The 27,869-nt window shown below is 48.0% G+C and overlaps 1 protein-coding gene across 2 annotated transcripts; it reads right to left on the reverse strand.

Annotated features, from left to right (window-relative positions):
- Nucleotides 1–7,888: 7,888 nt before the first annotated feature.
- Nucleotides 7,889–27,730, reverse strand: LOC134339782 (zinc finger protein 436-like). Of its 2 annotated transcripts, XM_063036553.1 has the most exons (3): nt 27,476–27,730; nt 26,074–26,094; nt 7,889–9,525 (listed from the first exon to the last, which is right to left on the reverse strand). In XM_063036553.1, exon 3 carries the CDS (start codon nt 9,072–9,074, stop codon nt 8,061–8,063), a length of 1,014 nt encoding a protein of 337 aa, XP_062892623.1. In that variant the 5' UTR covers nt 9,075–9,525; nt 26,074–26,094; nt 27,476–27,730; the 3' UTR covers nt 7,889–8,060. The 2 variants fall into 2 exon arrangements, with proteins under 2 accessions (XP_062892623.1, XP_062892621.1); XM_063036551.1 differs by lacking the exons at nt 26,074–26,094; nt 27,476–27,730 and adding an exon at nt 17,083–17,135.
- Nucleotides 27,731–27,869: the final 139 nt, after the last annotated feature.

Genomic DNA, 27,869 nt, shown 5'->3' on the forward strand with positions numbered 1-27,869 from the left:
GAAGGTGTATGGGTTGTTGGCCTTCTTCAATCAGGGATTGAAGAAATAACAAGTAGGATTGACAAAGGAGAAGCAGCTGATGTAGTGTATTTCGATTTAGGCTGCCACCCAAGGCTGCTTAGCAAGCTACGAGCCATGATGTGACAGGGAAGATTCCAGCATGGATAAAGCAGTGGCTGATTTGCAGGGGGCAAACAGTGGGAATAAAGGAGCAGATTAGGAGAACGGGCACAGCAGTGTCAAATGGAATACAGTGCCGGCAAGTTACGGTCATGCACCTTGATGGAAGAGATGAAAGGGTTGACTATTTTCCAAGGGGAGAGATATTACAAAAATCTGAGACACCAGGGGACTTGGGAGCCCTCGTGTGGGATTCCCTAAAGGTTAATTTGCAGTTTGAGTCTGTGATGAGGACGACAAATGTGACGATAACATTCATTTCAAGAGGACTAGAACATGACAGCAAGGAGGTAACGTTGAGGCTTTGTAAAGCACTGGTCAGGCCTCACTTGGAGTATTGTGAGCAGGTTTGGGCCCGTTATCTTAGAAAGGATGTGCTGAAACTGGAGAGGGTTCAAAGGAGGTTCACAGAAACAATTCCAGGATTGAACAGCTTGTCACATGAAGAGCTTTAGATGGCTCTGGGCATGTATTGACTGGAATTCAGAAGAGGGAGGGGTGACCTCTTTGAGACCCGTCGAATGGTGAAAGGCCTTGGAAGAGTGGTTGTGGAGAGGATATTTTCTGTGGTGGGAGAGCCCAAGACCAGAGGACACAGCCTCAGGATAGAGGGGTGTCCTTTTACAACAGAGATAAGGAGGAATTTCTTTAGCCAGAGAGTGGTGAATCCGTGGAATTCTTTGTCACAGGCAGCTGTGGAGACGAGGGATTCATGGATAGTTAAGGTAGAGGGTGATATTCTTGACTGGTCAGGGTGTGAGGGGAAGGCAGGAGATGGCAGAGCACATTTAATGATCTTAAACAGCCTAATTCTGCTCCTATATCTTACAGTCATGGTCTTCTTGCATTCAAAATAATGTTGCATTCCTATAAATTCCTGGTGAGACCACTCCTGGAGCATTATGTTCAGTTCTGCGTGCCACACTATCAGAAGGACGTGGAAGCATTAGAGAGGGCAGAGGAGGTTTACCAGGAGCTGCCTCGATGATGGAGCATGTACTGTGAGGACCGGTTGAGTAAGCTTGGGCCTTTGCTTTTGGAGCGAAGGATGACGAGAGCTGACATGATAGAAGTGGACAAGATGATAAGAGGCACAGACTGAGTGGAGAGCTGGAGAATTTTTCCAGGGCTGAAATGGTAATGGGGGGGGGGGAATAATTTTAAGGTGCTTGGAGTAGTGTGTGTGTGTGTAGGGTGGGGGGGATGTCATATTTAAATTATTTACACTGAGTGGTGTGGGTATGTGTTGCAACCTGCCAGGGGTGGAGTTTGAGGCAGATTCATTATGGACATTTAAACGACTCCTAGATAGTCACATAGATGGTAGAAAATGATGGGTTATGTAGGAGGGAATATTGGATTAATCTTCAGAAGTTTCAAAGGTACATTTAATGTCAGAGAAATGTGTACAACGTACATCCTGAAATGCTTTTCCTTCACAACCATCCACAAAAACAGAGGAGCGCCCCGGAGAATGAAAAACAGTTAAATGTTAGAACCCCAAAGTCCAGCGCCCCAGCCCCCCAGCCCCCCGCGCGTAAGCGGCAGCGAGCAACATTCCCCCCTCCCCCCGCTGGCGAAATTAAAACAATGCCACCGATACCGAGCACTCAAGCGTGAGCAAAGCAATAGAAAAGACACAGACTTGCAGTTACTCCAAAGACAACTCATTCACCCGGTATCCGATACAACGCAGGCTCACTCTCTCCCAGATAAGGGAGAACGAGCTGTCTCCATTTCACAGCGGGAGGGGGGACATAACAAACAACTCGCTGGTTTACAATGTTAGAAGTCCATTGTGTCGCCTTTTCCGAGCTCTGTGCCCAAAGACCTCAGGTCTCTGGGCACCCAGTCAAATATGTCCCAGCTCCCACGACACACCATCTTGCAGGAGTTTCTAGGGTCAGTATGACATTGTGGGCCAAAGGGCCTGTACTGTTCTATGTTCTATTAAATCAGATCTAACATTATTAAGTCTGCCATGTTTCAGTTCAGCGTGTTTTTTTACTGTATCCAATTCCCGAACTTCTTTCAGCTCTTTGTCTAACTTTGCCAACTCTTTCCGCATTTCCACAAAAGGATTCCCACGTCACTCCCTGAGACCGGGAGACTTTCCCTGTCGCCAGACTGAGAGGGAGTGGGGAAACCTGTGTCAGGGATCCCTCCTCTGTGGGTTCCCGTAAGCAGTGAACTTGCTGAGTGACGGACTGAGCCAGAGAGAATGGAGGGGACAATATCTGCCCAGCGATGGGACGTCCCAATGGCTTTGAGCACGGGAACAGTCACCCATTCTGTAAACCTCTGGTTCAGTCCTTAGCAGCAAACTACTGACTGTGGAAATTACAAATGAGAGTATTATTAGACTCGTATAGCACCGCAGCGTAGAAACATACAGTTCAGCCCATCTAGTCTGTGCTAACCTGTTATTCTGCATGGTGACATCGACCTGCACCATAGATCTCCATAGCCCTCTCAACCAGGTACTTATCCCAATTTCCCTTAAACGCTGGAAATGAACCAACAACCAGCACATGCACCGGCAGCACGACCCACACTTGCACCATCCTCTGAGTGAAGAAATCCCCCGGATGTACCTTTCACCTTTGACCCATATCTCTTGAGGTGGAGAAGCAGGGGGTAGAAATCTAGGTGGAGGAGGAAGATGGGGTGAGGGGAAGGGTGTGGGCATTATGGGGGGACGATGGGGTGAGGGGAAGGCTGTGGGCATTGTGGAGGGGGAAGATGACGTGAGGGGAATGGTGTGGGCATTGTGGAGGGGGAAGATGGGCTGACGGGAAGGGTGTGGGCATTGTGGAGGGGGAAGACGGGGTGAGGGGAAGGGTGTGGGCATTGTGGAGGGGGAAGAAGGGGTGAGGGGAAGGGTGTGGGCATTGTGGAGGGGGAAGATGGGGTGCGGGGAAGGGTGTGGGCATTGTGGAGGGGGAAGATGGGGTGACGGGGAGGGTGTGTGCATTGTGGAGGGGGAAGATGGGGTGAGGGGAAGGGTGTAGGCATTGTGGAGGGGGAAGATGGGGTGAGGGGAAGGGTGTGGGCATTGTGGAGGGGGAAGATGGGGTGAGGGGAAGGGTGTGTGCATTGTGGAGGGGGAAGATGGGGTGGGGGAAGGGTGGGCATTGTGGAGGGGGAAGACGGGGTGAGGGGAAGGGTGTGGGCATTGTGGAGGGGGAAGAGGGGGTGAGGGGAAGTGTGTGGGCATTGTGGAGGGGGAAGACGGGGTGAGGGGAAGGGTGTGGGCATTGTGGAGGGGGAAGAGGGGGTGAGGGGAAGGGTGTAGGCATTGTGGAGGGGGAAGATGGGGTGGGGGAAGGGTGGGCATTGTGGAGGGGGAAGATGGGGTGGGGGAAGGGTGGGCATTGTGGAGGGGGAAGATGGGGTGGGGGAAGGGTGGGCATTGTGGAGGGGGAAGACGGGGTGAGGGGAAGGGTGTGGGCATTGTGGAGGGGGAAGATGGGGTGAGGGGAAGGGTGTGGGCATTGTGGAGGGGGAAGACGGAGGGGTGAGGGGAAGGGTGTGGGCATTGTGGAGGGGGAAGAGGGGGTGAGGGGGAGGGTGTGGGCATTGTGGAGGGGGAAGAGGGGGTGAGGGGAAGGGTGTGGGCATTGTGGAGGGGGAAGAGGGGGTGAGGGGAAGGGTGTGGGCATTGTGGAGGGGGAAGAGGGGGTGAGGGGAAGGGTGTGGGCATTGTGGAGGGGGAAGAGGGGGTGACGGGAAGGGTGTAGGCATTGTGGAGGGGGAAGACGGGGTGATGGGGAGGGTGTGGGCATTGTGGAGGGGGAAGACGGGGTGAGGGGAAGGGTGTGGGCATTGTGGAGGGGAAGACGGGGTGAGGGGAAGGGTGTGGGCATTGTGGAGGGGGAAGACGGGGTGAGGGGAAGGGTGTGGGCATTGTGGAGGGGGAAGAGGGGGTGACAGGAAGGGTGTAGGCATTGTGGAGGGGGAAGATGGGGTGATGGGGAGGGTGTGGGCATTGTGGAGGGGGAAGACGGGGTGAGGGGAAGGGTGTGGGCATTGTGGAGGGGGAAGACGGGGTGAGGGGAAGGGTGTGGGCATTGTGGAGGGGGAAGAGGGGGTGAGGGGAAGGGTGTGGGCATTGTGGAGGGGGAAGATGGGGTGAGGGGAAGGGTGTGAGCATTGTGGAGGGGAAGATGGGGTGAGGGGAAGGGTGTGGGCATTGTGGAGGGGAAGATGGGGTGACGGGGAGGGTGTGGACATTGTGGAGGGGGAAGACGGGGTGAGGGGGAGGGTGTGGACATTGTGGAGGGGGAAGACGGGGTGAGGGGGAGGGTGTGGGCATTGTGGAGGGGGAAGACGGGGTGAGGGGAAGGGTGTGGGCATTGTGGCGGGGGAAGACGGGGTGAGGGGAAGGTGTGGGCATTGTGGAGGGGTTAGATGGAGTGAGGGGAAGGGTGTGGGCATTGTGGAGGGGGAAGACGGGGTGAGGGGAAGGGTGTGGGCATTGTGGAGGGGGAAGACGGGGTGAGGGGAAGGGTGTGGGCATTGTGGAGGGGGAAGATGGGGTGACGGGAAGGGTGTGGGCATTGTGGAGGGGGAAGACGTGGTAAGGGGAAGGGTGTGGACATTGTGGAGGGGGAAGACGGAGGGGTGAGGATGGGTGTGGGGAATGTTTATGCTTACTACCTTTTAAATAAAAGTAATCGTTTCAACAAACTTGCTGCAAAGTCACCAACAAACCTTGTACATTCTCATTCAAGTTGCTGGTTGTCATCCTAACAATAATGGGCCCAACAATAATGGAACGCAACTAGGCACGGGCCTCGACGCCAAGAAACAGCCTTCAAATATCACCTTCTGATTCATAGCATTGAGCCAATTGTGTATCCAATGAGCCAGCTCTGTCTGGATCCCCTGTGATCAGACTTTCCACAGCTGCCCACCATGCTGAACCTTCTCAAGGCCTCACTGAAGCCCGCGTTGGCCACGTACCCGAGGCAAAGGTTTCTGAGGCTGGAGGCATAGATTTAAACAGGAGTCAGTGATTTAGAGGAACCTGAGAAAGAGATTTTCCCCTCATGCTACCTGAGGAGGTGGTGGAGGCAGGTTCTGTCACATTTGAGAAATGGGTGAGCATTGGAACTGTCGGGAATCGATCCGCTATCAGAGTCAGGTTTTATATCACTGGCAGAATCTGTGAAATTTGTTGTTTGAAGCAGTACAGCACAATACAGAATAATAACAATAAATTACAAAAAACTAATGGAAAAGAGGTGGGAAAATACTGAAGAAGTGTTCATGGTTTCATTGTCCAGCAGGGCAGAAGCTGTCCCAGAGATGGAGAGATGGGGTTATGTCCCAGAGGAGAAGAGCAAGGATGGAGGGGCGTAGGCTTTAGAGGTTCGGTCAGATGGGGACATCACAGAGTCAGAGTGGGGTGTGCTGGGGTTTCCAGAGTTGGCCACAAAGACCTCCAGTCTGCAAATCAGTGAATTCAAGTGAATCTAGGACAGTGGAAGCGGACAGAACAATTGCCTTTGTTCTTGTCACGAGAAGGAGGCTGCCATTTTATGAAGAGTTCTCCATTTTGAGTTAAAGTCACTTGATCAGTGTTTCAAAGTTGACACAATGATGCCTCAGGTAATCTGAACTGGGGATTGTTGCCAAATAAGAAGTTATTTGTGAGATGTCCTTTGGTTGGATATAGCAGGTCTGTGAATGTTGCTCTGTGTGATTCAAGCTGATTTAGAACAAAGGGCCATAAATTACTGATGGTCATCGACTGGGAAGAGGGTAATAAGAGGATGCTGGCCTGGAACAGAGACAATACAAAGGTGTTAAAGGTCAGACACATGACCTATAGCCAATGACACTGGAAGGCAACATTTGATTTGGTAAGGAATGAATGTGAAAGCAGAGGCTTCAAATGTAACTCTGTAGGAGAACAACTATCGTAGATGTGAGGTGTACCACAACACGTGGAGATTCGAAACGGGACAATGAGAAACACGTGGCTAGCAGCAGAAACTGCTTTTTAACTGGTAATATCTTTTCTTCATGGAAGGTTGGGAAAACGTACTAGGTGTGCACACAGTTATTGGTTGTGTAAGTTCACGTGTTCTCCTGTTGAGACAATAAAGGTCGGTAATTACAGATTCTCTCTGTGCCTCCCTGATCATTATTACAAGGGGTGATTCTTGTAACCCCAGGGACATGGGGAGGAGGAGGGGGCACCCGAGGCCGGGAGGGCTGTAAGGAATGGGGGAAGGTGCCCAGAGCAGCATGAAATGGTTGAGACGGGAGACAGATGAAAGGTGCTTCCCAGAGACAGGTGTGGGACTGTCTACCTGTCTGTTTCATAATGGGACAATCCTGCTGGTCATCTATTTGTGATTTGGGTCACTGTCTGTGAGAGAACAATTCTGCACCTGTCCAACTGCCCTACCAGGATCACACGGTATTTACACGACTGGAGACTTTCTGATCAGTGTGACCCTGAGCTGAGGAACCAAACGTAACATAAAGTGTTTGTTTATCCTGTGCAGCTCCAAATGACGTTTAAGTTCACTGGAAGTTGGGCCCAGCTCTTTCCTTTGGAACTCGGTGTCACTATTCCCATTAGCTACTAAAGTACGGGCATGAGCGAGATCTTCTCGTCAGACCTGAACTTACTGTCCCACTTCAATTGGTAGACAATCGTTTATCTACTTAACTCCAAGATACATTGGAAGTTCTTCATGCCGGATAAAGTTGGGATTAGATTTCTTGTGAGAGTCTCAACTCCTTAGGTTGAAATGGCAAGATCTCAGCTGTGCCTGGGAGCTCCAGTGCCCATTCCTGGAGCCCTTTGTCCACTGAACACGTGTTCCTCCTGGCACAGCTTTGGACACAAGGCACCTGCGTACTCAATTCACAGAGACTGCACATTCTTAAGCTCAAAGAATTCTGGGTAAGAGCAGTGCCATTGAAGCATTTACAAGCTTCGCCTCTCCTCTGCCGAATGGTACCAATCTGAACAATATCTTTATGGGAACTCAGTAGCCAGTTGAACACATCAAGCTTCCACAACGAATACACTGAATGTCAACAGGCATTGTGTCTGTGTCAACAGTCAAACTCATCGTACTTTTTTCTGTCAATCAGCTTCCAAATGTTGCCACTCTGTCATTGCTTGCCACGCCCCCTGCACTGTTTCCCTGCTCCTCATCATATCCTCTCACCTCTCCCACTGTCGAGCCCGAAACTCTGCCCTGTGCTGACCCATCTCCGGTTTCTGGCCCTGCGCCACTGAGCATCCAACTGAACGTTCAGCGTTCTGCTTTCAGACTGTAGAGTACGGTGGTGTGCTCTAACAACCCAGCCCTCAGGAAGAGTGAAAATGACCAATAAGAGCAGGGAATAAGGTGATTAGCTACCATTATTCCCTGGTCCAGAGATTTGAGGGACTAACAACATGACAGGCAGCTCATCTTCTTCTGCAGTCTGCAAAACGTCATGCAGGAAACTTGGAGATCCCTTCCCCCCACAGACCGGTGACTGTTTGGAACCCACCACACAGGGAGAGCGAGGGGTGAACAACAGGGTAAGATTTAAACAGACTGTCGTAGAACAAAAATACGGGCAGGGACCAGCTGGGTGGAGTTGGCTCCCCACTGTACACTGGGAATGTTGTAGATTCACTGAGTACCTGAGACAGAGTTTAAAATAGAACTGATTTATTTATCACAGAAACTGCAGTCCCATTAAATGCGAACATCAGAAGAAACTCCTCCCATTCCCAGTGACCAGGGTGCAGACCTAGTTTGATGAACAGCAGTAGTAATTGCAGAGTTAGACACGAGCAGTCATTTGCAAACTTGTCTCCGGATTCAGCAACTGTGGTGGTTCAATATCCACCAGGCAGCTTATTAAACTTTCCCCCCAGTGTGAACTCCGTAGTGTTTCTGGAGGCTGGCTGAATGATTGAATCCCTTCCCACACTCTGAGCAGGTAAAGGGCTTCTCCCCAGTGTGAACTCGCTGGTGTGCCAACAAGTTAGATAACTGAGTGAATCCCTTCCCACAGTGTGAGCAGGTGAAAGGCTTCTCCCCAGTGTGAACCCGCTGGTGGGCCAACAAGTTTGATAACTGAGTGAATCCCTTCCCACAGTCTGAGCAGGCGAACGGCCTCTCCCCGGTGTGAACTCGCTGATGCACCTTCAGTTGGGATGACTGAGTGAAGCCCTTCCCACATTCGGAGCAGGTGAATGGCCTCTCCCCAGTGTGAACTCGCTGATGTTTCTTCAGGTAAGACGAGTGGCAGAATCCTTTCCCACATTCAGAGCAGGTGAACGGCCGCTCCCCAGTGTGAACTTGGTAGTGCGACACGAGGTTGCACGACTGGGAGAACCCCTTTCCACAGTGCGAGCAGGTGAACGGCCTCTCCCCGGTGTGAACTCGAAGGTGTTGCTTCAGGTCTGACGAGCGACTGAAGCCCTTCCCACAGTCCGAGCAGGTGAACGGCCTCTCCCCGGTGTGAATTCGCTGGTGTTGCTTCAGGTGGGCCGAGTGACTGAATCCCTTCCCGCAGTCCGAGCAGGTGAACGGCCTCTCCCCAGTGTGAACGCGCTGGTGCGCCAGTAAATTAGATAACTGACTGAAGCCCTTCCCGCAGTCTGAGCAGGTGAACGGCCTCTCCCCAGTGTGAACTCGCAAGTGTGCCAGTAGGTTAGATGATCGAGTGAAGCCCTTCCCACACTCTGAGCAGGTGAACGGCCTCTCCCCTGTGTGAACTCGCTGGTGTACCTTCAGTTGAGATAACTGACTGAACCCCTTCCCACAGTCTGAGCAGGTGAACGGCCTCTCCCCAGTGTGAACTGACCAGTGTGTCAGTAGGTCAGATGATCGAGTGAATGCCTTTCCACACTCTGAGCAGGAGAACATCTTCTCCCCAGTGTGAACCGACAGTTATGTCTATAGGTGGGATGACTGAGTGATTCCCACAGTCCGAGTTGGGGGATTGCCCCTCTCGTGTGTGTATTCGCTGATGTCTCTGTAGTTGGGATGACTGAGTGAATCCCTTCGCACAGCCTGAGCAGGTGAACGGCCTCTCCGCAGTGAGAACTGGCTCGTGTGTCAGCAGATCAGGTTACCGAGTGAATCTCTTCCCACACACGGAACAATTGAACAGTCTCTCTCCCTTGTGTCAGCCCACCGGTGTCTCGGCGAGTCAGCTGAGTGAGTGAATCCCTGATCGACCTCTCACTGCTGTGAGTTTCCTGACGTATCATCAGCTTCGATGAATCACTTCCCGCAGACGGAACAGATCAATAAATGCTGCTGTGTCCTCAGCACCCCGGTTCCAGTGGATCACGCACAGAGACGTCTTCATCTCCTAGGACCAACAACAGATACATTGGTGTCACAGAGGGAATATCTGGTCACCCTTTAAATATCTGGACAGAATCATCAGAATTGACAAATTGTTGTATTTAAGATTCCTGCACACAAATTCTTTGTTGTATCCATCTCACCTGTAAAAAGATTTACAAAACCCATCAATGGGTGAAGCACAGCATTTCAGATGAAATAAATTTAATCTCTATGGTGAGGACTCACACCACACTGTTACAGAGAGGTTCAACCCAAGTTGGAGGAACAACTCCTGACTTTCTAACTGAGCAAGGATCAGGTACCCGGACTGTCCATCCAGTTCTCCGGCTGGTTTTCTGACTGTATCAGAACGGGCCTCTCCTGCCTGACTTGCCAGTTGCCTTTCCCATCGGAGCATTGCACTTTTGGGATGTGGAAGCTACAGGTCACTCATTACCCAGGAGAAAGATGTTTGATATCATTATCTACCCAGAGAGAATGGTACAAAACATGTCTCACGAGTAGAAAGGCCCAGAGAAAGAGCCCAAACAAAGGTGGTTTTCTCAAGAACTAAACCTGACGGAAGGATTTTGTTCTTTCCCTGCCATGCAGCAATAACTGACTATTTCACTGACTGGAAGTTGGACTCTCCATCCGAGATTGACTCAGAAATACGTTTCTGTTGTGAGTGCCTCATCCTCGGATTGAGAAAGCTGGAGATCGGCAGAGTCTGACAGACCCATCCACTGACATTCCCTCCGCCCGCACTTCCAAACGCACCCTACGGACTGCTTGGGAAGCAGTCATCCGCGGACCCAGGCCACCCAGAGAGGCCGGCAGCAGACTGTCGTTCATGAGGGTGAACCCTCACAAGGCAACCAGGCCCACTGGAGTAGGTGACAGGGCTCAGGAAACCTGTGCCAACCAACTAGCGGAGAGATTCAAAGACATTTCCAATCTCTCATTGCTTGGTCAGAGTTTACAGCCTGCTTCAAAAGGACATCGACCACACTAGTGCCCAAGAAGAGCAGGGTAAGCTGCCTTAACAACTATCATCCAGTAGCTGCTCCATCTACGGTGATGAACCGCTTTGAGAGGTTGGTCTCGGCTGGAATCAACACTCGTCTCAGGAAGGACCTGGACCCACTGCAACTTGCCTATCGCCACAACAGGTCTACGGCAGATGCAAATTCAATGGCTCTTCACGCGGCCTTCAGTCACCTGGATAACACAAGTACTTATATGTCAGGACGCAGTTTCTTGACAACTCCGCGCTTCTGAAAGTTCTGGTTGAAAAGCTCCAAAACCTGGTCCTTTGTACCAACAACTGGACCTGCATGTCAGAGCTTCCTCACCCGAAGACCACAATCCGTGCGGATTGGAAATAACCTCTCCACCTCACTGACAACACTGGCACACCTCAAGGTCGCTCCGCCCTCTCCACACCAAAGACTGTGCGGCTGGGCACAGCTCACACGTCATCTGTACGCTTGCTGACGGCACAACAGTTGCTGCCATAGCTTGACGTTGTGATGGGAGGTCATACAGGAGCGAGATGCAGCTAGTTGAGTGGTGTGGCGGCAATAACGTTGCACTCATCGTCAGTAAGACCAAATAACTGAAGGGTAAGACAAGGGAACATGAACCAGTCCTCATGGAGGGATCAGGAGTGGAGAGAGAGACAGCAATTTCAAGTTCTTTGGTCTCAACATCTCTGAGGATCTGTCCTGGGCCCAACACAGCTACAAAGAAGACCCGACAGCAGCAATAGTTCATTTGGAGTTTGAGATCTGGTATGTCATCAAAGAGATGCGCAATTTTCTACAGATGTACTCTGGAGACCATTCCACATCACTGTATGGGATGGGGGTGGTGGGGAAGAACTTTGCACAGGATTGAAATGAGCTGCAGAAAGTTGTAAACTCAGTCAGCTCCATCATGGGCACCAGCCTCCCCAGCATCCACGATGTCTTCAAGGAGCAATGCCTCACAAAGCCGGTGTCCATCATTAAGGACCCCTATCACCCAGGACAGGCCCTCTTCTCATTGCTACCATCAGGGAGGAGGTACAGGAGCCTGAAGACACACACTCAACGATTCAGGAACAGCTTCTTCCCCTCCACCATCAGATTTCTGAATGGACATCGAACCCACGAAACACTGCCTCATGACTTTTTGCACTACTTAACTATTATATAATATATATATGTGTGTTGGCGCCTGGCCAAGTGGTTAAGGCATTTGTCTAGTGATCTGAAGGTCGCTAGTTCGAGCCTTGGCTGAGGCAGCGTGTTATGTCTTAACCAGTGCTCCGTGATGACACCGGTGCCAAGCTGTATGGGTCCTAATGCCCTTCCCTTGGACAACATCGGTGTCGTGGAGAGGGGAGACTTGCAGCATGGGCAACTGCCAGTCTTCCATACAACCTTGCCCAGGCCTGTGCCCTGGAAACCTTCCAAGGCGCAAATCCATGGTCTCATACCTTCAAGGTCAGCAAAGGTGCGGCAAGTGAAGGAGTGAGTGCGGGGATTGGTTGAGAAGTTAAGCTCTTGGGAGTCTTTTTTCTGTTGTTTTCTGGGGCGGGTGATTTAAAAACCGGTCGGGACCAGCCCGCAACACGTACCTTCAAGGTCGGCAAAGGTGCGGCAGGTGCAGGGAATTAGTCAATTTATCATCCAATATAATCACGGTCTGCTCGAGGGGAGCAGCCTGTCGGGGAGTAGCCTTGTGAGAAAAGTGTGAGCCTTCGGCGAGGAGGCTGAGGGAGGAGACTACACTACAGTTGGAGAGGATGAGAAGTGGTGAAGGAATGACAGGTGAACTGATTCAGTGTGCTGCCTGCATGATGTGGGAGGTCAGGGACGTTGACGGTGCCTCTGGCTGCTACAAAGGTGGAAAGTGTGTCCAGGTTCAGCTCCTGAAGGACCGTGTTGAGGCACTGGAGAGGCAACTGGATGACCTCAGGTTCATCCGGGAAACCGAGAGTTTTCTGGACAGGACCTGCAGCGAAATCGTTACACCAAGGATACCGGAAGAGAGAAGGGGGGCGACGATGAGCAAGGGTTGGAGGCTTGGAGTACAGGAGACCCCGGGGGATGTGCCTCTCGTAAACAGGTTCACCCTCTTGGAAGCTGCCGGGACAGAAGATGATGCCAGCATGAGAGGCGGTCAGGTCTGTGAGTCAACAACTGGCGCTGAAGCAAAGCCGAGGAGACAGACGTCAGGCAGAGCCGTGGTAGTAGGGGAATCCATAGTGAGAGGTACAGAAAGGGGTTTCTGCGGCAACAGGTGGGATTTAAGGATGGTGTGTTGCCTCCCTGGTGCTGGGATCCAGGATGTCACGGACTGATTGCAGGGAATCCTCAAGAGTGAAGGTGAACATCTGGAAGTGGTGGTGCATGTCGGCACAAATGACGTGGGGAAGAAGAGGAAAGACATTCTACAGCGTGACTTCAGAGAACTCGGAAGAAGGGTGAAAAGCAGGACCTCCAGGGTGGTTATCTCCGGTTTGCTTCCAGTCCCTTGTGCTGGTGAGGGCAGGAACAGGGAAATAGGGGATCTGAATGTGTGGCTGAGGAGCTGCTGCGGGAAGCAGAGACTTAGATTTTTAGACCACTGGGATCTGTTTTGAGGCAAGGATGAATTGTACAAAAGGGACGGGTTGCATCGTAACAGACAGGGCACCAGCATTCTGGCAGGCAGGTTTGCCACTGCAACACGGGTGTGTTTAAACTAAGTAGTTGGGGGGAGGGGATGAACTGGAAATACAAGGATGGAGGTAAAGGGAAAGAGAGAATAAGGAAAGTTAAGAAAGACAACAGAGTTAACGGGCAGAAAGCTCAGGAAGGGATCGGAGAGTATGGCCAAGTGAAATAGGAATTGATATGGGAGGTGAGGGGAGTAATGAATTAAAAGTATTGTATATGAATGCACGGAGTATAAGAAATAAAGTGGATGAGCTTGAAGCACAGTTGGAAATTGGTAAGTATGATGTGGGAATAACAGAGACATGGCTTCAAGTGGACAGGGCCTGGGAAATGAATATTCAAGGGTATATGTCATATCGAAAGGACAGACTGATGGGCAGAGGGGGTGGGGTGGCTCTGTTGGTGAGGAATGAAATTCAGTCCCTTACGAGGGGCAACATAGAATCAGGAGACGTAGAGTCAGTATGGATAGAACTGAGAAATTCTAAGGGTAGAAAGACCCTAATGGGAGTTATCTACAGGCTCCCAAACAGTAGTCTGGATGTAGGGGGTAAGTTGAATCAAGAATTAAAATTGGCATGTCGCAAAGGTAATGCTACAGTTGTTATGGGGGATTTCAACATGCAGATAGACTGGAGGAATCAGCATGGTACTGGACCCCAAGAAAGGGAGTTTGTGGAGTCCCTCCGAGATGGATTCTTAGAACAGCTTGTACTGGAGCCTACCAGAGAGAACACAATTCTGGATTTAGTGTTGTGCAATGAATCGGATTTGATCAGGGACCTCGAGGTAAAGGAGCCATTAGGAGGTAGTGACCATAATATGATAAGTTTTAATCTACAATTTGAGAGGGAGAAGGGAAACTCGGAAGTGTCAGTATTACAGTTGAACAAAGGGGACTATGGAGCCATGAGGGAGGAGCTGGCCAAAGTTGACTGGAACGATGCCCTCGCAGGGATGAGAGTGGAACAACAATGGCAGGTACTTCTGGTAATAATACAGAAGGTGCGGGATCAGTTCATTCCAAAGAAGAAGAAAGATCCTAAGGGGAGTAAGGGGCGACCATGGATGACAAGGGAAGTAATGGACAGTATAAAAATAAAAGAGAAGAAGTATAACATAGCAAAGACGAGTGGGAAGCCGGAGGATTGGGAAACTTTTAAAGAGCAACAGAAGGTAACTAAAAAGGCAATACGTGGAGAAAAAATTAGGTACGAAGGTAAACTAGCCAAGAATATAAAGGAGAATAGTAAAAGCTTCTTTAGGTATGTGAAAAGAAAAAAAAAAGTTAAGACCAAAATTGGGCCCTTGAAGACAGAAACAGGTGCATTTATTATGGGGAACAACGAATTTGCAGACGAGTTGAACAGGTCTTTGGATCTGTCTTCACTAGGGAAGACACAAACAATCTCCCAGATATAATAGTGGCCAAAGGACCTAGGGTAATGGCTGAACTGAAGGAAATTTATATTAGGCAGGAAATGGTGTTGGATAGACTGTTGGGTCTGAAGGCAGATAAGTCCCCGGGATCTGATGGTCTGCATCCCAGGGTACTTAAGGAGGTGGCTTTAGAAATCGTGGATGCATTGGTAATCACTTTCCAATGTTCTGTAGATTCAGGATCAGTTTCTGTGGATTGGAGGGTGGCTAATGTTGTCCCTCTCTTCAAGAAGGGAGGAAGAGAGAAAACAGGGAATTATAGACCAGTTAGCCTGACGTCGGTGGTGGGAAAGATGCTGGAGTCAATTATAAAAGATGAAATTATGACACATCTGGATAGTAGTAACAGGATTGATCCGAGTCAACATGGATTCACAAAGGGGAAATCGTGCTTGACTAATGTTCTGGAATTTTTTGAGGATGTAACTATGAAAATGGACAAGGGAGATCCAATGGATGTAGTGTACCTGGACTTTCAGAAAACCTTTGATAAGGTCCCACAGAGGAGATCAGTTGGCAAAATTAGAGCACATGGTATTGGGAGTAGGGTACTGACGTGGATAGAAAATTGGTTGGCAGACAGGAAACAAAGAGTAGGGATTAACGGGTCCCTTTCAGAATGGCAGGCGGCGACTAGTGGGGTACCGCAGCTATTTACAATATACATTAATGATTTAGATGAAGGGATTAAAAGTAACATTAGCAAATTTGCAGATGACACAAAGCTGGGTGGCAGTGTGAAATGTGTGGAGGATGTTGAGATAATGCAGGATGACTTGGACAGGTTGGGTGAGTGGGCAGATGCAGTTTAATGTGGATAAATGTGAGGTTATCCACTTTGGTGGCAAGAACAGGAAGGCAGATTACTATTTGAATGGTGTCAAGTTAGGAAAAGGGGAAGTATAATGAGATCTTGGTGTCCTTGTTCATCAGTCACTGAAAGTAAGCATGCAGGTACAGCAGGCAGTGAAGAAAGCTAATGGCATGTTGGCCTTCATAACAAGAGGAATTGAGTAAAGGAGCAAAGAGGTCCTTCTGCAGTTGTACAGGGCCCTGGTGAGACCACACCTGGAGTACTGTGTGCAGTTTTGGTCTCCAAATTTGAGAAAGGACATTCTTGCTATTGAGGGAGTACAGTGTAGGTTCACAAGGTTAATTCCCGGGATGGCAGGACTGTCATACGTTGAAAGATTGGAGCGACTGGGCTTGTATACACTGGAATTTAGAAGGATGAGAGGGGATCTGATTGAAACATATAAAATTATTAAGGGATTGGACACGCTAGAGGCAGGAAACATGTTCCTGATGTTGGGGGAGTCCAGAACCAGAGGCCACAATTTGAGAATAAGGGGTAGGCCATTTGGAACAGAGTTGAGGAAAAACTTTTTCACCCACAGAGTTGTGGATCTGTGGAATGCTCTGCCTCAGAGCAGTGGAGGCCAATTCTCTGGATGCTTTCAAGAAAGAGTTAGATAGAGCCCTTAAAGATAGCGGAGTCAAGGGATATGGGGAGAAGGCAGGAACGGGGTACTGATTGTGGATGATCAGCCATGATCACAGTGAATGGCGTTGCTGGCTCGAAGGGCCGAATGGACTACTCCTGCATCTATTGTCTATTGTCTCATGAGACTGTATATAAATAAAAGAATCAGGTTTATTATCACCGGCATGTGACGTGAAATTTGTTAGCTTAGCAGCTGCAGTTCAATGCAATACATAATCTAGCAGAGAAAAAATAAATAAAACATAATATAAACAAATAAGAAAATCAATTACATGTTTGGCTAGATTTTTAAAAACGTGCAAAATCAGAAATACTGCATATTATGAAAGTGAGCTATTGTCCAAAGATTTAATGTCCATTTAGGAATCGGATGGCAGAGGGGAAGAAGCTGTTCCTGAATCGCTGAGTGTGTGCCTTCAGGCTTCTGTATCTCCTACCTGATGGTAACAGTGAGAAAAGGACATGTCCTGGGTGCTGGAGATCCTTAATAATGGACGCTGCCTTTCTGAGACACCGCTCCCTAAAGATGTCCTGGGTACTTTGTAGGCTGGTACCCAAGATGGAGCTGACTAGATTTACAACCCTCTGCACCTTCTTTTGGTCTTCTACCTAGATAATTCAGTTTTATTACGCATTGCATTGTACTGCTGCCGGAAACACACACATTTCACGGTACACGCCCGTGATTTTAAACCCGGCTCTGAACGAGACTCGTCTCTCCATCACGGACACCGCGATGCGCATGCGCCACAGAAATGACGCCACGTCCTTCCTCGATCAGCAGAAAGCTCCCCGGGGCCCGGGGACGGATCGTGGGGGAAAGAACCGGGAATGTCCCCGGGTGCGGGTCACGGTGTGACAGGAGCTCGCAACAACAGTCTATCCGTCGCGGTGGGGATGAAACTCCCGTCCGCAGCCCTGCTCCTACCTGCTGCCGACTCTCCCCAGCATGTCGTCCACCGAGCGCATGCGCAGTTTCCGGGAACGATCTGTGACCCTTACGCCTGCGCATTTTGTCGCAGGTACTCGATTCTAGAGCGCGGAGGTTTCTGGGTAACCACGGTGCCATTGAAGCAAACGGCGGTTCCACAGATAAATGTATTAATATAGAAAACTCAGCAGCAACTTTAACACAGCATATTCAGTGTCAACAGGCAACCCATGTGATCTGTACAAATCACTTACAAATGCAGATGTAAAACACACGAAATTCAGGAGAAGCTGGAAATCAGCTGTAAAGTAACATACACGGTGGTGCACGAACTCAGCGGGTCAGGCAGCATCTAAGCAGAGGAATAAACTGCCTAGGCATGATGAAGTGTCTAGGACCATTACATCGACTCTGTGTTCCTCTCCATAGATGCTGCCTGACCCACTGAGTTTCTCCAGCATTTTGCAAACATAAACCTCTTTTTTCAGTCAATCAGTTTCCAAATGTTGCTGAACCTTCATTTGTAGCCTCATCCTCCTGGTCTGGTTCCTTCCTCCTACTCCACGTAAACTCGAGCCTCCATCACATCTGGAGCCCCAAAGCCCTCATTTGTGCTGACCCCTCTTGTTTCTGCTCCACGATTCTGCTGTTGTACTTTAGAGGAGAGCGTTGTATTGCAACAGCCCGGCAGTGTGAGGCACAACCCTTCGAAATCAGTGAAAATAACACAAAACAATGAATAGAGCAGGACAAGAAGATCTTAACCACACAAGACCTCATGCTTGCTCCAGAGCTGTGAGGGATGAGGAATATTTGGGACAAAACCCCAGTAAATTCATCCTCTGCAGTTTAGAGGAAGTCATGGAGTGAATTCAAGGTAAACCTCTTCATCCCCAGACCGGTGACCAGTTACAACCTGAACATTATAGGGTGAGTGAGTGGTGAACAGCAGGGATGGGTTTGAAAGCTCTGGTGTGGAATAGGAACACAAGCAGATACCAGCTGGACTGAGTTGCCTCTCGACTGTACATTAGCCGTGTGACAGAAAGGAAGCACCTGAGACACAGGATTTGAAATGGAACTGATCTATTTGTCTATGACAGATCCACAATACCAGTGTATTTTCAGACTGACATCAGCGGAACAAACCCCTTCAATGCTGAGTGACAAGGGTTCATTCCTGGGTCTGATGATCAGCCACAATATCTGCAGAATCTGACATTAACAGTCTCACATGAACTTCCTACTAGATTCAGTCACCATGATGATTAAAATGTTCACATAGAGCTTATTTCAACTTCCTCCCTGATGTGAAGTTGCCAGTGTTTCAGCAGGTGCGATGACTGAGTAAATTTCCCCACTGACACAAGACTGAAGTGTGTCCTCTATGAATTGTAAACTCACTGGAGCCTCACAAAGTGGGTGAACTGAATGAATCTCCTCCCACACTCGGAACAGGTGTGAAGCTATACTGAGAGACAGAGACAACTGAGCCAAGTACAGCTGCTCACCGGTGTGAACTGACTGGTGTGATAGCTCATGTCACTGAATAAATCCTGTCCCACACAGGGAGCAGGTGAATGGCCTCTCCCCGTGTGAACTGCCTGGTGTTGTAATAGCTCATGTGACTGAATGAATCCCGTCCCACTCACAGAGCAGGTGAATGGCCTCTCCCCGGTGTGAACTGGCTGGTGTATCTGCAGGTGCAGTGGCCTGATGAATCCCTTCCAAAATGAGAGGTGGTGAACATCAGCTCACTGGTATCAACTCTATGGCCATTTATCAGGTCAGTCCATGGACATGTCCATGTATTGGTGTTCGGCTTGGAAACACTGGTGTGCTGTCTTCGCAACCATCTCTCCCTTCACATTCAATGATCGGTAGCATTCAAATGCTGGGGAACTGACAAACACAGGAGAACTGACACACTGTTGCATTTGAGATTCTCAGACAGAAATTCTTTGCCTTTTCTGCCCTGTAAAATGTTTTCAAAGAAGATTGTCACATACCCCGTGACGGGTTAAAGAACCAGCAGAAATGGAAAACATCTTGGAGTCTGTTATTGCTGTTAACTAATGGTATTTATTAGTAACTACGCAATACATAATATAAATTCATATATATCAAACAGGTTAGCAATGATTTTATATATATATGTGGAAATATAAAAACCAAGCTTCTTCAAGCCTTGGGGTAAATGGATACAGTCTTACGGTGATGGGTAAAGGGAATCAGTTCAGTTCATAGTATTCAGTTGAGTAGTGATGGAGAGAGAGAGGTATTGTGGTTGTTCGAGTAAGCCGATGTCATCGATTCTTCCCGTTGTCCTCCAAAATCCTTTAGAAGTCACCAAATGTGACCACAACAAGGGGACCATTTTCTGTGCTGGAGTTATCAACCCAGGTGAGGGTTGGACACACTAATAACTTCCCACCGGTCACACACTTTCCACACTGCGAGAGCCACTGATCGATTCTCCTGATCGATCCTCCAGAAACCCACCTTTCTGTGGGCACAACAAAGCTCATCCAGTGTCCAAAATCATGTGTCTGTGTGTCTACCAGCTGACCTTGTATTTATCTCAGCATGCTGAACACAAGCTGTCCATCACGTAGCTCCTCCCTTCTCTCTCTGCAGGAACTCAGAAGCGGGCAGTGTCCTTGCAGAAATTCCAAACAAACTGTGAGTACTCTTCGTCTCTCTCTCTCTCTCTCTCTCTCTCTCTCTTAATAACAAGGTGTTTGTGCCATACAGCTCTCTCTCTCTCTTTTTAAAAGCACAGTTCATAAAGGATAATTCAGGATGCCGTCACGCCTCCCTCCTTTTAGGAAAAAGTTTGATGTTGGAGCAAAATTTTTGGTTTAACTATAGATTATAAAGTTTGAAGCAATACATGTATAATTATCAGATAACAGAGCAAAATGTGTACAACTTCTAATTTAACATCTGGGTAAACAACCAGCTATAATGTTGTCAGTACCTTTCACATGTTCTATTTTCAGGTCATATTCTTGCAAGTTCAGATTCCAGTTTAATAACCTTTTATTCTAATCCTTCATTTTCATTAGATACACCAATGGATTATGATCCATGTAAATCACCAGTGGTTTCTGGGCGGGACAAACATAGACTTCAAAATGTTGTAATAGCAACACACATCAAAGTTGCTGGTGAACGCAGCAGGCCAGGCAGCATCTCTAGGAAGAGGTACAGTCGACGTTTCGGGCCGAGACCCTTTGTCAGGGCTAACTGAAGGAAGAGTGAGTAAGAGATTTGAAAGTGGGAGGGGGAGATGCAAAATGATAGGAGAAGACAGGAGGGGGAGGGATGGAGCCAAGAGCTAGACAGGTGATTGGCAAAAGGGGATATGAGAGGATCATGGGACAGGAAGCCCAGGGAGAAGGAAAAGTGGGGGGGGGACCCAGAGGATGGGCAAGTGGTATAGTGAGAGGGACAGAGGGAGAAAAAGGAGAGAGAGAGAAAGAATGTGTGTATATAAATAAATAAATAACGGATGGGGTACAAGGGGGAGGTGGGGCATTAGCGGAAGTTAGAGAAGTTGATGTTCATGCCATCAGGTTGGAGGCTACCCAGACGGAATATAAGGTGTTGTTCCTCCAACCTGAGTGTGGCTTCATCTTTACAGTAGAGGAGGCTGTGGATAGACATATCAGAATGGGAATGGGACGTGGAATTAAAATGTGTGGGAATAAGTGATAGCAACTCCTTTTCAACAGTGGAATAATTATTCTGGTGCACATTAAATTTCTTCGAGAAATAAGCTACTGGATGTTCAATTTCATCCTCATCCTTTTGCAACAATACTGCCCTGGTAGCGTTTACCACGATCGAAAATGGTTTTTCAATCAGGTGCCTTGAGCACAGGATGATAACACAGAATGGATTTTAATCGTTCAAACGCCCCCTGGCAAATGCCATTCAATACAAATCTTCCACTCTTCCCTAGGAGTTTCGTTAGGGGAAGAGACACGTCTGCGAAGTTCTTACAAAGCTTACGATAATACTCAACCATTACTAAAAACATTCTCAAAGCTTTCTTGCCAGTTGGACCGGGAACCTCAGCAATAGCTTGAACCTTGGCCTGTACAGGAGCCAGTTGGCCTTGACCTACTGCATAACCCAGATATGTATCTGTGGCATGACCAAACTCACTCCTAGCGAGGTTCACAGTAAGATTAGCCTTGGACAACCTTTCAAACAGTCTTTCTACCATTGAGATATGCTCTTCCCACGTGTCATTCCATAAAACCAGTTCATCAATATAAGCCCCTGTATTCTCTAAACCCTGAATTACTGAATTCATCATCTTTTGAAATGTCCCTGGAGCATTTTTCATTCCAAGGGGTAAAACATTGTACTCATACAGTCGAGATGATGTCACAAATGTAGGTATTTCTTTAGCCCTCTCTGTCAAAGGAACACCCCAATATCCCCTAGACATATACGAGCCAATATAACTGAGCGTTACACGTGCTAATTAATTCTTTCAATTGCTTTTGCTGTGCAGGTTCCAACTGATGGACCTTGTTATTAATATTTTTCAAAACAGTAGTGTCTTCGAGTTTTGTGGAGACTACACTGAGTACATTAAAATTATCTGGTATCTCAGTACCAGGCTCCACAGCTTCATTTGTTTTCATAACAGTACTCACAGGTGCTTTCCCATCAAACCAGTGTTTCATTTTAATTTGAACATTCTGCAAATTCTTCTTTGTAAGGTCACAAGCCTTGTTAAGTCTTTCTCGAAATTTCAAAACATAATCCAGCACACTGACACATACTTTCTGATCAGACCACTGTTCTCTGAGCAAGGTCAAAGGTCCTTTGGGCCTGTGACCGAAAACATGCTCAAACGGACTACACTCCAATGATTCTTGAATTGAATCCCTAACAGTGGATAAGTGCAGGGGAAGCCCCTCATCCCAGTTTTTTCCATTTTCCACACAATATATTTTAATCATGGTCTTAAGAGTGGAGTGGAACCATTCCAAGGCTCCCTCAGACTCTGGGTGATATGCAGATGAGGCAATGTGCTTAGCCCCAGTTCTCTAACTATCCCCTGGAATGTTCTCGAAGTAAAGTTACTACCCTGGTCAGATTGAATTTCTTTGGACAGACCTACCAGTATGAAAACTTGATGATTGCTTTTACCACAGTCTTGGTCTGGATGTTTCCGAGAGGCACCGCTTCAGCAAACCAAGACGCAGCACGCATAATTGTTAACCAGTACTGATGACCAGCTGCAGTCTTGGGCAATGGGCCAACACAATTCACTATGACCCTAGAAAAAGGTTCACCAAAAGCAGGTATCGGTTTAAGTGGTGCTACTTGAATAACCTGATTAGGTTTCCCCACAACCCGGCAGGTATGGCAAGTCTTGCAAAAATTCACAACATCCTTTCTTAAATGAGGCCAGTAGAATTCCTTCATAATCCTGTTCACTGTTTTTCTCACTCCAAAATGTCCACCTAAAGGCATATTATGAGCCATGTTTAAAATCTCAGTCCTGTAAACTTTCGGGACCACAACTTGATGTTCCCGATCCTCACTTGCATGCACAGTGGTTGGTCTCCACTTCCTCATTAACATCCCATCTTTAAAATAATATCCTACTGACTCTCTCTGAACCTCCTATTCTGAGAGAGCTGTTTCCTTTAACGCAGCAATTTCAGAATCTCGCTTCTGTTCTTCTATAAATTCCCCCCTGGACAAGAAAAACCTTTCTCATCAACCTTACTGTCCTCTAAGTTCTGCTGGAATAGGGAAGGTAAGAAAGTCTCTGATAGATCACCACGAGCATCAGCAGACTTCTTAGACATGCTTCGAGTGACTACGCAGGCAGGGTAAACATGAGTCTCTCTGTGTGGGTCATTAGCAGCAGCCGGCTTGCTCGTTAGCTGAACTGCTGGATAAACATCACCTTCGATAGGTGTCAACCTCCCCCCAATGTTTACTAAACTCAGCACTATCACCAGACTTACGAAAACCATGTGTATATTGTGAAAAAGTCCAAACAGTCCATTTATTTCATTTCTACAACTTTTATCTTGATTTGCCTCCATAGTAACCTCTACAAATGGCTTCTCAAAACCAAAACAATCTTTTTTCTCCACAACACCATCGTGAAAAGCAACTCTATAACCTTGAACATGTTTACATCCAAATGTTAAAACAAAATTCAGCAGAGTGGCACATACTTCTTTAGCAGGCCTTTGTCCTGCAAGCAGGGTCAAAGGTCGTGAAACCAATTGAACCTTCCCCAGCACTTTATTCAAAAGTCCAGAAACAACACTTTTCTCAATATCTTCAGTGACATTTACCTCATCAGTTTTCATCTCATCATTAACTTTTAGAACACTGTGTAATACAAGTGACTGAGAATCCTCAATTTCCACTGGTACCAGGGTTAACCCCTTATTCACTGAACCAAGTCCATCTGACTCAAAAGGATTCCTTGTCAACCGAGTCAGACACCTCAGAACTTAACGGAGTTTCAACACAAGGTTCAGTACCCTGCGAATCCACAGGTACTTCAACAACCTGAACACAGACAATTGGGACAGCTGCCTCTTCTGGGCTTTCATCACTTGCCCCAGTTTCAAATTCAAGGTTACCCTGATCTTCCCAGCTACTCTCTGGGAAACTCTCATCCTGAGTAAACTCAACCTCGTGGGTTAAAACAAACTCGCCTGCTGCCTTAGCAGTCCCCGCAGGGTGGCGGCATCCTCTTCATCTAGGTATCCCCTTACATCATCAGGGACACAACTCTTAAATTCTTCAATCAAAACCAGCTCTTTCAAACTGCAAAAGTCATCAGGGTCCAACACTGGACCTCCCAGCTGCCACATCTCCCTCTCGAACTGTCTCTGTCTTTCTGCCTCTTCTCTCCATTTTTCTGACTCTTCTGTCTGCTTTTTCGCCTCAGTGGCCTTGAGCTGTTTCAGTTGCAACTCATGCTGTCTTTTCCTCTCCTTAGCCTCCAGCCTGAAGTGCTCTACCTGAAGCTGAATCTCAGCCTCAGTAAGTTTACCTCCATGGCATAACTCTAACTTTCCCTTCGCTATATAATGCTGGGCTATTACTGTCTTCATTTGAGCTGTCCTCATTATAGTGGCCACCTTTAGTCTTAACTCTTGAGCGATCGCCAACAGCACATTCCTTGTAGCGTCCTCCAGGGGTTGGTTCCAATACTGCATCCTATCAATACTAGCCTCCATTTTCCCCAATCAATTCAAATGAGCCCCCAAACAATTTGTTCAAATCCCGGATGCAGGCCCCAATTTTGTCACGTACTCCATGACGGGTTAAGGAACCCGCAGAAATGGAAAACACTTTGGAATCTGGTATTGCTGTTAACTAATACTATTTGTTAGTAACTACGCAATACAGTAATATAAAATCATATATATCAAACAGGTTAGCAATGATTATATATATATAAAAGTGTGGAAATATAAAAAACAAGCTTCTTCAAGCCTAGGGGTAAATGGATACAGTCTTACGGTGATGCGTAAAGTACAGTTTGTAAGGGATAATTCAGACAGAAATTCTTTGCCTTTTCTACCCTGTAAAATGTTTGCAAAGAAGATCAACAGGTGAAAGAGAATATATCTCAGCTGAGATTATTTTAGTTTTCATGTTGATGTCTGATGTCACACTGTTACAGTGAGGCTGAACACTGTCCGGAGGAACAACACCTGGGCATAGTTCAGGCATAAGGACACAACATCAAATTCTGTTTTCCTCTCTGCCCATCAAGCTGTAACTTGGCTCAGTGTGTCTCTCTCCATTAGTACAGCTTCACATTCTGGGTATCTCCCACAGACCTACTAAGCACACAATACAAACAGAGCTGCTTTGTGAGAGTTTCTGCTGATTGTGACCCTGCTGGCATTTGACGGTGGTAAACTCAGAGTCAGCAATGCCATTGAACATCAAGAGAATGTGATCAGGCTTTCTCGGTGCAGACTGACACTGCAGTATTCTTGCAGTGTGAAGGCTTTTACAAATAAAATGGCATGAGGCATTTTCTATTTCAGGAAAACCATAACTATCATGGCCCGGTCCGTGAAGTCTGTATTCTGGTTCACGGTCCGGTCCATTGATTCTTGCTCCAGGTTTTCCTGTCTACACTGTTTCTGTTCTTGTTGAGCTCTAATTGAGTCAGCTGATGCTCGTTGGGGCTGGCTGCATAAACACCTTCAGAGACCAGGGAGTTGCTGCTGGATTGTTCTTGTCCTTACTCCTAGTATTCCTTCCTCTGCCTTCTGTTTCCTCGCCTGAAGCCCTGCCTTGTCTTGCTGGTAACTCTCGCCTCGTCTGGCCTGCAGTCTTGTCCTGGAGCCACCCTGTGCCTAGCTTCCTTCCTGTCCCTTGCCTCCGCCCAGGTAAGCCAGGCCTTCTCGCCGTTACCTGTGGATGGTTCTGTCCCTTCCTGTCCCTGGCCTCTGTAGGGTAAGCCAGGCCGTCTCGCCATTAACTGCGGTTGGTTCTGTCCCTTCCTGTTCCATGCCTCCGTCGGGTGGTGATCCGCGCCCTGCCCAGGAGGACCTGCCTAGCCCCAAGCCAGAAGACTCCAGCCTCCTGCCTAGCCCCAAGCCTGAAGACTCCAGCCTCCTGCCTAGCCCCAAGCCTGAAGACTCCAGCCTCGTCCTGCCTGCCTACCAAGTCTTGTCCTTGCCTAGTTCTGGGGTCCGAGCCCAGGTACTGGGTCCTTGTCCAGTCTCTGGCTCGGAGTCCAAGCCCGGGCTCCTAGCTCTCTTGTCCAGTCCTGTTCCGGGTTCCCGGTTTTCGTGTCCATGTCCTTGCCATCATCCTGCATCCTAGACCTGCCCCTAGTCCTTCAGTGTCTGCGTCTTGCACTTGGGTCCGTTCCCAGCCACCGCCGTATGACAATAACAACTCATTAATTGTCCTCCAAATACAGAAACATAAAGCACAGTTTAAAAAAAAACTTCACATACTTACATCGTAACAGCGGTCCAGCTTCTAAAAGAGAAACACAACAGAATGTTGGTGGTCATTAATTATGCACAATTCCACACATGACATTACCCTACAGAGACCCCCCCACCCCACGAATCCTCTTACTGCTCCCCCTCTCTGATCTTTATAGCAGTTTACTTCCTTTCATTGACACTTGCAGGATGATACGGACAAACACGTCAAGATCTCTCGTGTATCAGTGCTCCCAAGGGTGTTGCCATTTACTGTGTATTTTCCCCAACATTGGACCTATAAACTCCTCACACTTGTCCAGATTAAACTCTGTCCCCCATTTCTCCATCCATGATTCCAACTGATCTACATCCAGTTCTGTCCGTTTGACAACCTTCCTCGCCACCCACAACTGCACCAATATTCGTGTCATCAGTGATCTGATCCGCCCATGTGTGTTTTAATCTGATCAAACAAAGATCCCATCACTGAGCACTGTGGACTGGTTACAAATCTACAGTCAAAATCATTCTCAATTCCATCAGCCCGAATGTTGCTCCACGATACACACCATTCAAACCCTCCCACACAGAGACTCGAGGAAAGTGACACATTTATCACAAGACCAGAGTTGGATTCAGTGGTCTGGGTTTGTTACTCTGGATGCTCTGCTCCAAAGTCCATTCAGATTAGTACAATGTAACCAGATACATCATCACTGAGATACCGATGTACAGCATTATATCACAAACAAGAGAAAATCTGCAGTTGCTGGAAATCCAAGCAACACAGACACAAATACTGAACAAACTCAGCAGGTCAGGCAGCATCTATAGAAAAAAATAACACAACCAATGTTTTGGGCCAAAACCTTTTGGCAGGACTTAAGGAGAAAATGTGAGGAGTAGATTTAAAAGGCGGGGAAGGGGAGAGAGGAAATAAGGTGAGTGTGAAACCTGTAGGGGGCTGTGAAGTTGATTAGTGAAAGAGACAGGAGACCATGGAAGAAAGAAAAGCGGGGAGGAGCACCAGAGGGAGATGGTGGGTGGGCAAGATGATGGGAAATGGTGAAGGGGGGGGTGGGGTGGGCTGCGGGAGGCATTACCAGAAATGCGAGAGTTCAATGTTCATGCCGTCAGGTTGGAAGCTACCCATAAGGTGTCGTTCCTCCAACAACTGTGTGGCCACATCGCATTGTATGATATTGTTTAAAAAGCTAAAAAGAATTCAATTGTGAGGATGAATTTGAAAGAACTTTATACACTTACACAGCATGAGAGACTGGGAGACACAGTGCCAAGTACCAACTCCCACACTGTACCAGAGACTGACAGGTAGAGAATGAACCCCACACACTCACACTGTACCAGAGACTGACAGGTACAGAATGAACCCCACACTCTCACGCTGTACAAGTACAGACATTACGTACTTTAACAAACCTGAACAACGCTCCTCTCCACCTCAAGACAGCACCACTTTGATGAATTTACGCTGCAATGGACTGTCTTGAGACTCGTTCAAATTCTCTTCTCTTTTTACAATTCTGTTCAAGTTAAGTTCTTGTGAGCGCTGTATCGTGGATACTATGTGTCTATGATGCTGCTGCAGTAAATTTATCTTTCACCTGGTCCATTTGACCTTCGGTCTCCTGCTGTCCTGTTTCATTATATAAACGTCTCAGATTATCAACTGTGTGTTTTTTCTTATTCCATCTGCTTTTCTAGCAGATACGATGGGCCAAATGGCCGAATACTGCGGCTGTAGTTTATGGTTCATTTTGTACTTTAGATTTCCTTCCTGCCGAATTACCCGGCAGCGGCAAC

This window comes from Mobula hypostoma, chromosome 30 (assembly GCF_963921235.1).
Source record: "Mobula hypostoma chromosome 30, sMobHyp1.1, whole genome shotgun sequence".
Lineage (NCBI taxonomy): Eukaryota > Metazoa > Chordata > Chondrichthyes > Myliobatiformes > Myliobatidae > Mobula > Mobula hypostoma.